The 13,728-nt window shown below is 46.5% G+C and overlaps 1 protein-coding gene across 1 annotated transcript in view; it reads right to left on the bottom strand.

The window, feature by feature from the left end:
* Window positions 1-13,728, bottom strand: part of LOC131943353 (uncharacterized) — a 32,696-nt gene that overhangs the window by 14,862 nt on the left and 4,106 nt on the right. The window contains exons 3-4 of the mRNA XM_059303428.1: window positions 2,676-2,823; window positions 322-458 (exon numbers count right to left, since the gene is read on the bottom strand). Of these exons, the coding sequence (XP_059159411.1) occupies window positions 322-458; window positions 2,676-2,823 (285 nt within the window). The remainder of the gene's footprint in view (window positions 1-321; window positions 459-2,675; window positions 2,824-13,728) is intronic.

Below are 13,728 nucleotides of genomic sequence, written 5' to 3'. Positions count from 1 at the left end.
AATGACATTGACTTTACTATCTGTACAATGACATTGACTTTACTATCTGTACAATGACATTGACTTTACTATCTGTATAATGACATTGACTTCTCTGACTATCTGTAGAATGACATTGACTTTACTATCTGTACAATAACATTGACTTTACTATCTGTACACTGACATTGACTTTACTATATGTACAATAACATTGACTTCTCTGACTATCTGTACAATGACATTGACTTTAATATCTGTACAATGACATTGACTACCCTGACTACCTGTACAATGACATTGACTTCCCTGACTATCTGTACACTGACATTAACCTCTGACCTGTTTAAACGTCGAGTCTGGGTTTCCTGTCTGTGCTGCTATCTTTTCTCCCATCCACTCGTAGATCTTTTTGCCTGGATTCCAGCCGTAGTAGCGGAGCAGGTTGGGGATGAGGCTGAGGTAGCCACACTTGTGGTCTGTGGAACATAGCAGGACAAGTAGGTAGATGGTGCTGGTGCTAGTGATGGTGCTGGTGCTAGTGATGGTGTGAGGGTGTGCCTTGGTAGATAGCTAGTATTGGGGGTACTTTGGTAGTCAGTTAGTGATGGGTGTACTTTGGTGGTGTGGGCGTGTTGTGTGGTGTAGTAGTGTGGGTGTGTTGTGTGGGTGTGCTGTGTTGGTGTGTTGTGTGGTGTTGTCAGTGTTGTAGTGTGGGGGTGTTGTGTGGTGTAGTAGTGTGGGCGTGTTGTGTGGTGTAGTAGTGTGGGTGTGTTGTGTGGTGTAGTGGTGTGGGCGTGTTGTGTTGGTGTGTTGTGTGGTGTAGTAGTGTGGGTGTGTTGTGTGGTGTAGTGGTGTGGGCGTGTTGTGTTGGTGTGTTGTGTGGTGTAGTAGTGTGGGGGTGTTTTGGTATAGTAATGTGGACGTGTTGTCTGGTGGGGTAGTGTGCAAGTGGTAAGTGTATAATGATGTAGATAATGTGATTGCATTTAACAGCATGGTGCCAGTAATTGTCCGGATTGTCAACCTCCCAATGCCTGTTCTAACGCTTTTATTGAGCTCTAATTTGTCGCTTCTCTAGAGTGTTCCGTTGTTATTTCAGGCTGTGTTTTTGTTTTGTCACAATTGGATGTTTGATGACAAGAAGGCTTTACTTTAATCTGCTGTGTGTGTGTGTGTGTGAGTGTGTGGAAAGAGAAAAAAAAGGGGGGGTCGTTTAGCGGGGATTTAATTTGCGCATGCATATCAATGGAGAGTTTTTAGCGTCGTTGAATTACATTAGCAAAATAAGCTTTAAAATGTGTTACGAAACAAAGTAAAAATCTAGGTACAAAAATCTTATTTGAAAAGAGAATATTTTAAAGAGGTTATGCGCAACGAGTGTAGTGCTGAGGTTTATGTGATGTGTTGTGTGTTAAGATGTGTTTTGTGTAGGTGTTCAAGTTAATCTAATGTGTTGTGTGCTAAACCGTGTGTTGTGTCGTGTGCTGTTATTTATCAGATGTGTTATCTTTGAATAATTTTCTTTGAAAAAACAATACGCGGCTTCTCTGCATAATCTAGTATTCACAAGGTCAAGGATATCATGTCTAGAACTATCGGACAATGTTCACAAGGTCAAGGATATCATGTCTAGATCTATTGGACAATGTTCACAAGGTCAAGGATATCATGTCTAGATCTATTGGACAATGTTCACAAGGTCAAGGATATCATGTCTAGATCTATTGGACAATGTTCATAAGGTCAAGGATATCATGTCTAGATCTATTGGACAATGTTCACAAGGTCAAGGATAATCTATTTTGGACAATCTATTTTTCGGCTATTATTTCTGCAAAAAAAATTAACTCTATCAGTCATCTAACTCAAAATATCTGGTTGTGACCTAAAAACATCTGGTTGTGACTGACCTATAAAGATCTGATTGAGGTTGTGTCTGACCTAAAAATATCTATTTGACCTTGAGATTGACCTTAAAATTTTGTTTGAGCTTGAGTCTGACATAAAAATATCTGGTTGAGGTTGACCTAAAAATGTCTGTTTGACCTTGAGGCTGACCTAAAAATATCTGTTTGACCTTGAGACTGGCCTAAAATATCTGCGTGACCTTGAGACTGACCTAAATATCTGTTTGACCTTGAGACTGACCTAGAATATCTGTTTGAGCTTGTGACTGACCTAAATATATCTGGTTGAGGTTGAGACTGACCTAAATATATCTGGTTGAGGTTGAGACTGACCTAAAAAGATCTGGTTGAGGTTGAGACTGACCTAAATATATCTGGTTGAGGTTGTGACTGACCTAAAAAGATCTGGTTGAGGTTGAGACTGACCTAAAAAGATCTGGTTGAGCATGAGACTGACCTAAAAATATCTGTTTGAGCTTGTGACTGACCTAAATATATCTGGTTGAGGTTGAGACTGACCTAAAAATATCTGGTTGAGGTTGAGACTGACCTAGAAAGATCTGTTTGACCTTGAGACTGACCTAGAAAAATCTGGTTGAGCATGAGACTGACCTAAAAAGATCTGGTTGAGACTGACCTAGAAAGATCTGGTTGAGGTTGAGGCTGACCTAAAAATATCTGGTTGAGGTTGAGACTGACCTAGAAAGATCTGGTTGAGACTGACCTAAAAATATCTGTTTGACCTTGAGACTGACCTAGAAAGATCTGGTTGAGGTTGAGACTGACCTAGAAAGATCTGGTTGAGGTTGAGACTGAAGAACTCCTCCAGATGATGCGAGTCGTAGCCCACAGCTAGCAGCGCCGCCGTCATCGCCCCGGCACTGGTGCCAGCCAAACGTTTCACCTGGGGCCAGAGTTCCAGCTCCTCCAGCAGCTAAAGGTGAGTACAACATTCGAAAGGTGAGTGCATCATTTGAAAGGTGAGTACATCATTTGAAAGGTGAGTACATCATGTGTATGGCTCACAGGTGGGAAAATGGCATTTAAATAAATCTCATTTGAGCACAAAACAATACATCCTTGTGTGTCTAAATAGCACAGGAAGTTGTGGGATATAAAGCGCTTCAAATGTTTTTTTATTCAGTGTTTATAAACAAGATAAGATCACGTGATCAATTTACTTGTCCCCTTATATCACCCGCCATGGTCTGACAAGCTGTAAGATCTCTCATGCATGTCCCACTGACTAAAATACCTTACTCAGTATTCTTTCCGAGTTGAAGTTTCATTTGATAACCTACAGATCTCATTAACTGCCATTAGGTCCACACCTCAGTACACTTTCCTAGTAGTCTTTAGTTACATTTTACACGGTGCTAAAAATAGTCTATATACTCAACGTCTTGTGTATACAAATAAACAATTAAAAAAACTATCTGAATTCTGACAATCACCACTTTAAAATGAAAACTAGCATGCATATTCTGGGCAGTAATAGATGAGGAATTATGGTATATACGCTGGTATATATCATATGCATACATTAATTCCTACATTATGTTTATAATTATTTATACTTAAAGTAAGAATGAATATATATATATATATATATATATATATATATATATATATATATATATATAGATAGATATGTGTGCATATGCATATGCATATATATATTTAAATATTTAAATATATATATATATATATATATATATATATATATATATATATATATATATATATATATATATATTTACATATATATATATATATATATATATATATATATATATATATATATATATATATATATATATATATATATATATATATGAGTATGTGTATATAATTATGATATCTATGTATATATTAACCTACGTAATTCTGGCATTGTAAACATGCCATAGGTCTGTGTTCGAATATCACTAAAAAAACAATTTTGTCAGAAATTAACATAATAAAATTGCTGTATTTTTTCTCTGAGTGTTTACATCTCCAGTTCACGTAATAACGGAGAAATAAATTTGTTTTACGACGGGTGGCTGTTATAGCGCCACTTGACAGTTCTGATCAAGATAAAAATCATTTCTGTAACACTCTACATCCCTAAATAATATCTTTTTCTTTTTCTAAGCCTTCTCATCCCGGAATCATTTTTTAAACTTCTTATCCCTAAATCCCAAATGATGTTATCATGCCTTCATATCCCAGAACCATGTTTTATGGTATTCTGGTTCTAATACATGTTTTATCCTCAATACCACTTTGTTTATTTTTTCTCTATCCAAAACCCGTTTAAACCTAACTTATCCCGAAACCATTACCATAATATATTTGTAAGGCTAGCTTATCCCAAAATCACGCTTAAACCCTACAAATGCTATCTGATACGGTTTGAATTCTGACCTAAAACGTAGCAAGACTAGACAGACCGATCACAAAACTATTAGACTTTAGATGCAAGCAGTTGTTCTCCATAATGTGAAAAAAAATAGCTTTGAAGCTACAATAAACGCCACTCTTAAATGATTTTTATCAAATGATTTATTGATTTCGGTAAATAAACCGATAAGACTAAATATAAGTCGGTGTGCGATAGGTTTAGTGATCTCTATACTAATATACTAGGTAGTGGTAGCTACACTATACCCACCAACATAGTGGTGTCTGCACTATACCCACCAACATGGTGGTGGTGTCTGCACTATACCCACCAACATGGTGGTGTCTGCACTATACCCACCAACATGGTGGTGTCTGCACTATACCCACCAACATGGTGGTGTCTGCACTATACCCACCAACATTGTGGTGGTGTCTGCACTATACCCACCAACATGGTGGTGGTGTCTTTACTATACCCACCAACATGGTGGTGTCTACACTATACCCACCAACATGGTGGTGGTGTCTACACTATACCCACCAACATGGTGGTGTCTGCACTATACCCACCAACATGGTGGTGTCTGCACTATACCCACCAACATGGTGGTGTCTGCACTATACCCACCAACATTGTGGTGGTGTCTGCACTATACCCACCAACATGGTGGTGTCTGCACTATACCCACCAACATAGTGGTGTCTGCACTATACCCACCAACATGGTGGTGTCTGCACTATACCCACCAACATGGTGGTGGTGTCTGCACTATACCCACCAACATGGTGGTGGTGTCTGCACTATACCCACCAACATGGTGGTGGTGTCTGCACTATACCCACCAACATGGTGGTGGTGTCTGCACTATACCCACCAACATGGTGGTGGTGTCTGCACTATACCCACCAACATGGTGGTGTCTGCACCATACCCACCAACATGGTGGTGGTGTCTGCACTATACCCACCAACATGGTGGTGGTGTCTGCACTATACCCACCAACATGGTGGTGGTGTCTGCACTATACCCACCAACATAGTGGTGTCTGCACCATACCCACCAACATGGTGGTGGTGTCTGCACTATACCCACCAACATGGTGGTGGTGTCTGCACTATACCCACCAACATGGTGGTGTCTGCACTATACCCACCAACATGGTGGTGTCTGCACTATACCCACCAACATGGTGGTGTCTGCACTATACCCACCAACATGGTGGTGTCTGCACTATACCCACCAACATGGTGGTGTCTGCACTATACCCACCAACATGGTGGTGTCTGCACTATACCCACCAACATGGTGGTGGTGTCTGCACTATACCCACCAACATGGTGGTGTCTGCACTATACCCACCAACATGGTGGTGGTGTCTGCACTATACCCACCAACATGGTGGTGTCTGCACTATACCCACCAACATGGTGGTGTCTGCACTATACCCACCAACATGGTGGTGTCTGCACTATACCCACCAACATGGTGGTGGTGTCTGCACTATACCCACCAACATGGTGGTGGTGTCTGCACTATACCCACCAACATGGTGGTGTCTGCACTATACCCACCAACATGGTGGTGTCTGCACTATACCCACCAACATGGTGGTGGTGTCTGCACTATACCCACCAACATGGTGGTGTCTGCACTATACCCACCAACATGGTGGTGTCTGCACTATACCCACTAACATGGTGGTGGTGTCTGCACTATACCCACCAACATGGTGGTGTCTACACTATACCCACCAACATGGTTGTGTCTGCACTATACCCACCAACATGGTGGTGGTGTCTGCACTATACCCACCAACATGGTGGTGTCTGCACTATACCCACCAACATGGTGGTGTCTGCACTATACCCACCAACATGGTGGTGTCTGCACTATACCCACCAACATTGTGGTGGTGTCTGCACTATACCCACCAACATGGTGGTGGTGTCTACACTATACCCACCAACATGGTGGTGTCTGCACTATACCCACCAACATGGTGGTGGTGTCTGCACTATACCCACCAACATGGTGGTGTCTGCACTATACCCACCAACATGGTGGTGTCTGCACTATACCCACCAACATGGTGGTGGTGTCTGCACTATACCCACCAACATGGTGGTGTCTGCACTATACCAACCAACATGGTGGTGTCTGCACTATACCCACCAACATGGTGGTGTCTGCACTATACCCACCAACATGGTGGTGGTGTCTGCACTATACCCACCAACATGGTGGTGTCTGCACTATACCCACCAACATGGTGGTGTCTGCACTATACCCACCAACATGGTGGTGTCTGCAATATACCCACCAACATGGTGGTGTCTGCACTATACCCACCAACATGGTGGTGGTGTCTGCACTATACCCACCAACATGGTGGTGTCTGCACTATACCCACCAACATGGTGATGGTGTCTGTACTATACCCACCAACATGGTGGTGTCTGCACTATACCCACCAACATGGTTGTGTCTGCACTATACCCACCAACATGGTGGTGGTGTCTGCACTATACCCACCAACATGGTGTCTGCACTATACCCACCAACATGGTGGTGGTGTCTGCACTATACCCACCAACATGGTGGTGTCTGCACTATACCCACCAACATGGTGGTGGTGTCTGCACTATACCCACCAACATGGTGGTGGTGTCTGCACTATACCCACCAACATAGTGGTGTCTGCACTATACCCACCAACATGGTGGTGGTGTCTGCACTATACCCACCAACATGGTGGTGGTGTCTGCACTATACCCACCAACATTGTGGTGGTGTCTACACTATACCCACCAACATGGTGGTGTCTGCACTATACCCACCAACATGGTGGTGGTGTCTGCACTATACCCACCAACATGGTGGTGTCTGCACTATACCCACCAACATGGTGGTGTCTGCACTATACCCACCAACATGGTGGTGTCTGCACTATACCCACCAACATGGTGGTGGTGTCTGCACTATACCCACCAACATGGTGGTGTCTGCACTATACCCACCAACATGGTGGTGTCTGCACTATACCCACCAACATGGTGGTGTCTGCACTATACCCACCAACATGGTGGTGTCTGCACTATACCCACCAACATGGTGGTGTCTGCACTATACCCACCAACATGGTGGTGTCTGCACTATACCCACCAACATGGTGGTGTCTGCACTATACCCACCAACATGGTGGTGGTGTCTTTACTATACCCACCAACATGGTGGTGTCTGCACTATACCCACCAACATGGTGGTGTCTGCACTATACCCACCAACATGGTGGTGTCTGCACTATACCCACCAACATGGTGGTGTCTGCACTATACCCACCAACATGGTGGTGTCTACACTATACCCACCAACATGGTGGTGTCATACCCACCAACATGGTGGTGTCTGCACTATACCCACCAACATGGTAGTGTCTACACTATACCCACCAACATGGTGGTGTCTGCACTATACCCACCAACATGGTGGTGTCTGCACTATACCCACCAACATGGTGGTGTCTACACTATACCCACCAACATGGTGGTGGTGTCTGCACTATACCCACCAACATGGTGGTGTCTGCACTATACCCACCAACATGGTGGTGGTGTCTGCACTATACCCACCAACATTGTGGTGGTGTCTGCACTATACCCACCAACATGGTGGTGTCTGCACTATACCCACCAACATGGTGGTGTCTGCACTATACCCACCAACATGGTGGTGTCTGCACTATACCCACCAACATGGTGGTGTCTGCACTATACCCACCAACATGGTGGTGTCTGCCCTATACCCACCAACATGGTGGTGTCTGCACTATACCCACCAACATGGTGGTGGTGTCTGCACTATACCCACCAACATGGTGGTGGTGTCTGCACTATACCCACCAACATGGTGGTGTCTGCACTATACCCACCAACATGGTGGTGTCTGCACTATACCCACCAACATTGTGGTGGTGTCTGCACTATACCCACCAACATGGTGATGGTGTCTGCACTATACCCACCAACATGGTGGTGTCTGCACTATACCCACCAACATGGTGGTGTCTGCACTATACCCACCAACATGGTGGTGTATGCACTATACCCACCAACATGGTGGTGTTTGCACTATACCCACCAACATGGTGGTGTCTGCACTATACCCACCAACATGGTGGTGGTGTCTGCACTATACCCACCAACATGGTGGTGTCTGCACTATACCCACCAACATGGTGGTGTCTGCACTATACCCACCAACATGGTGGTGTCTGCACTATACCCACCAACATGGTGGTGTCTGCACTATACCCACCAACATGGTGGTGTTTGCACTATACCCACCAACATGGTGGTGTCTGCACTATACCCACCAACATGGTGGTGGTGTCTGCACTATACCCACCAACATGGTGGTGTCTGCACTATACCCACCAACATGGTGGTGTCTGCACTATACCCACCAACATGGTGGTGGTGTCTGCACTATACCCACCAACATGGTGGTGTCTGCACTATACCCACCAACATGGTGGTGTCTGCACTATACCCACCAACATGGTGGTGTCTGCACTATACCCACCAACATGGTGGTGTCTGCACTATACCCACCAACATGGTGTCTGCACTATACCCACAAACATGGTGGTGTCTACACTATACCCACCAACATGGTGGTGTCTGCACTATACCCACCAACATGGTGGTGTCTGCACTACACCCACCAACATGGTGGTGGTGTCTGCACTATACCCGCCAACATGGTGGTGGTGTCTGCACTATACCCACCAACATGGTGGTGTCTGCACTATACCCACCAGTATGGTGGTGTCTACACTATACCCACCAACATGGTGGTGTCTGCACTATACACACCAACATGGTGGTGTCTGCACTATACCCACCAACATGGTGGTGTCTGCACTATACCCACCAACATGGTGGTGTCTGCACTATACCCACCAACATGGTGGTGGTGTCTGCACTATACCCACCAACATGGTGGTGGTGTCTGCACTATACCCACCAACATGGTGGTGGTGTCTGCACTATACCCACCAACATGGTGGTGTCTACACTATACCCACCAACATGGTTGTGTCTGCACTATACCCACCAACATGGTGGTGGTGGTGGTGTCTGCACTATACCCACCAACATGGTGGTGTCTGCACTATACCCACCAACATGGTGGTGTCTGCACTATACCCACCAACATGGTGGTGTCTACACTATACCCACCAACATGGTGGTGGTGTCTGCACTATACCCACCAACATGGTGGTGGTGTCTGCACTATACCCACCAACATGGTGGTGTCTACACTATACCCACCAACATGGTGGTGGTGTCTGCACTATACCCACCAATATGGTGGTGGTGTCTGCACTATACCCACCAACATGGTGGTGTCTGCACTATACCCACCAACATGGTGGTGTCTACACTATACCCACCAACATGGTGGTGTCTACACTATACCCACCAATATGGTGGTGGTGTCTGCACTATACCCACCAACATGGTGGTGTCTGCACTATACCCACCAACATGGTGGTGGTGTCTGCACTATACCCACCAACATGGTGGTGTCTACACTATACCCACCAACATGGTGGTGTCTACACTATACCCACCAACATGGTGGTGGTGTCTACACTATACCCACCAACATGGTGGTGGTGTCTGCACTATACCCACCAACATGGTGGTGTCTGCACTATACCCACCAACATGGTGGTGTCTGCACTATACCCACCAACATGGTGGTGTCTGCACTATACCCACCAACATGGTGGTGTCTGCACTATACCCACCAACATGGTGGTGGTGTCTGCACTATACCCACCAACATGGTGGTGTCTACACAATACCCACCAACATGGTGGTGTCTGCACTATACCCACCAACATGGTGGTGGTGTCTGCACTATACCCACCAACATGGTGGTGTCTGCACTATACCCACCAACATGGTGGTGGTGTCTGCACTATACCCACCAACATGGTGGTGGTGTCTGCACTATACCCACCAACATGGTGGTGTCTGCACTATACCCACTAACATGGTGGTGGTGTCTGCACTATACCCACCCACATGGTGGTGTCTGCACTATACCCACCAACATGGTGATGGTGTCTGCACTATACCCACCAACATGGTGGTGTCTGCACTATACCCAGTAACATGGTGGTGGTGTCTGCACTATACCCACCAACATGGTGGTGTCTGCACTATACCCACCAACATGGTGGTGGTGTCTGCACTATACCCACCAACATGGTGGTGTCTGCACTATACCCACTAACATGGTGGTGGTGTCTGCACTATACCCACCAAAATGGTGGTGTCTGCACTATACCCACCAACATGGTGGTGTCTGCACTATACACACCAACATGGTGGTGTCTGCACTATACCCACCAACATGGTGGTGTCTGCACTATACCCACCAACATGGTGGTGGTGTTTGCACTATACCCACCAACATGGTGGTGTTTGCACTATACCCACCAACATGGTGGTGTCTGCACTATACCCACCAATATGGTGATGTCTGCACTATACCCACCAACATGGTGGTGTCTGCACTATACCCACCAACATGGTGGTGGTGTCTGCACTATACCCACCAACATGGTGGTGGGTGCACTATACCCACTAACATGGTGGTGGTGTCTGCACTATATCCACCAACATGGTGGTGTCTGCACTATACCCACCAACATGGTGGTGGTGTCTGCACTATACCCACCAACATGGTGGTGTCTGCACTATACCCACCAACATGGTGGTGGTGTCTGCACTATACCCACCAACATGGTGGTGTCTGCACTATACCCACCAACATGGTGGTGTCTGCACTATACCCACTAACATGGTGGTGGTGTCTGCACTATACCCACCAACATGGTGGTGTCTACACTATACCCACCAACATGGTTGTGTCTGCACTATACCCACCAACATGGTGGTGGTGTCTGCACTATACCCACCAACATGGTGGTGTCTGCACTATACCCACCAACATGGTGGTGTCTGCACTATACCCACCAACATGGTGGTGGTGTCTGCACTATACCCACCAACATGGTGGTGTCTGCACTATACCCACCAACATGGTGGTGGTGTCTGCACTATACCCACCAACATGGTGGTGTCTGCACTATACCCACCAACATGGTGGTGGTGTCTGCACTATACCCACCAACATGGTGGTGTCTGCACTATACCCACCAACATGCTGGTGGTGTCTGCACTATACCCACCAATATGGTGGTGGTGTCTGCACTATACCCACCAACATGGTGGTGTCTGCACTATACCCACCAACATGGTGGTGTCTACACTATACCCACCAACATGGTGGTGTCTACACTATACCCACCAACATGGTGGTGGTGTCTGCACTATACCCACCAACATGGTGGTGTCTGCACTATACCCACCAACATGGTGGTGGTGTCTGCACTATACCCACCAACATGGTGGTGTCTACACTATACCCACCAACATGGTGGTGTCTGCACTATACCCACCAACATGGTGGTGTCTGCACTATACCCACCAACATGGTGGTGTCTGCACTATACCCACCAACATGGTGGTGGTGTCTGCACTATACCCACCAACATGGTGGTGTCTACACAATACCCACCAACATGGTGGTGTCTGCACTATACCCACCAACATGGTGGTGTCTGCACTATACCCACCAACATGGTGGTGTCTGCACTATACCCACCAACATGGTGGTGTCTGCACTATACCCACCAACATGGTGGTGGTGTCTGCACTATACCCACCAACATGGTGGTGTCTGCACTATACCCACCAACATGGTGGTGTCTGCACTATACCCACTAACATGGTGGTGGTGTCTGCACTATACCCACCCACATGGTGGTGTCTGCACTATACCCACCAACATGGTGATGGTGTCTGCACTATACCCACCAACATGGTGGTGTCTGCACTATACCCACTAACATGGTGGTGGTGTCTGCACTATACCCACCCACATGGTGGTGTCTGCACTATACCCACCAACATGGTGATGGTGTCTGCACTATACCCACCAACATGGTGGTGTCTGCACTATACCCACCAACATGGTGGTGTCTGCACTATACCCACCAACATGGTGGTGGTGTCTGCACTATACCCACCAACATGGTGGTGTCTGCACTATACCCACTAACATGGTGGTGGTGTCTGCACTATACCCACCAAAATGGTGGTGTCTGCACTATACCCACCAACATGGTGGTGTCTGCACTATACACACCAACATGGTGGTGTCTGCACTATACCCACCAACTCGGTGGTGTCTGCACTATACCCACCAACATGGTGGTGGTGTTTGCACTATACCCACCAACATGGTGGTGTTTGCACTATACCCACCAACATGGTGGTGTCTGCACTATACCCACCAATATGGTGATGTCTGCACTATACCCACCAACATGGTGGTGTCTGCACTATACCCACCAACATGGTGGTGGTGTCTGCACTATACCCACCAACATGGTGGTGTCTGCACTATACCCACTAACATGGTGGTGGTGTCTGCACTATACCCACCAACATGGTGGTGTCTGCACTATACCCACCAACATGGTGGTGTCTGCACTATACCCACCAACATGGTGGTGTCTGCACTATACCCACCAACATGGTGGTGTCTGCACTATACCCACCAACATGGTGGTGGTGTCTGCACTATACCCACCAACATGGTGGTGTCTGCACTATACCCACCAACATGGTGGTGGTGTCTGCACTATACCCACCAACATGGTGGTGTCTGCACTATACCCACCAACATGGTGGTGTCTGCACTATACCCACTAACATGGTGGTGGTGTCTGCACTATACCCACCAACATGGTGTCTGCACTATACCCACCAACATGGTGGTGTCTGCACTATACCCACCAACATGGTGGTGTCTGCACTATACCCACCAACATGGTGGTGTCTGCACTATACCCACCAACATGGTGGTGGTGTCTGCACTATACCCACCAACATGGTGGTGGTGGTGGTGTCTGCACTATACCCACCAACATGGTGGTGTCTGCACTATACCCACCAACATGGTGGTGTCTACACTATACCCACCAACATGGTGGTGTCTGCACTATACCCACCAACATGGTGGTGTCTGCACTATACCCACCAACATGGTGGTGGTGTCTGCACTATACCCACCAACATGGTGGTGGTGGTGGTGTCTGCACTATACCCACCAACATGGTGGTGTCTGCACTATACCCACCAACATGGTGGTGTCTACACTATACCCACCAACATGGTGGTGTCTGCACTATACCCACCATCATGGTGGTGGTGTCTGCACTATACCCACCAACATGATGGTGTCTACACTATACCCACCAACATTGTGGTGTCTACACTATACCCACCAACATGGTGGTGTCTGCAC

This window comes from Physella acuta, unplaced genomic scaffold (assembly GCF_028476545.2).
Source record: "Physella acuta isolate Inbredline_101_S28 unplaced genomic scaffold, ASM2847654v3 ptg000453l, whole genome shotgun sequence".
Classification (NCBI taxonomy): domain Eukaryota; kingdom Metazoa; phylum Mollusca; class Gastropoda; family Physidae; genus Physella; species Physella acuta.
This window is presented reverse-complemented; position numbering and strand designations above follow the sequence as displayed.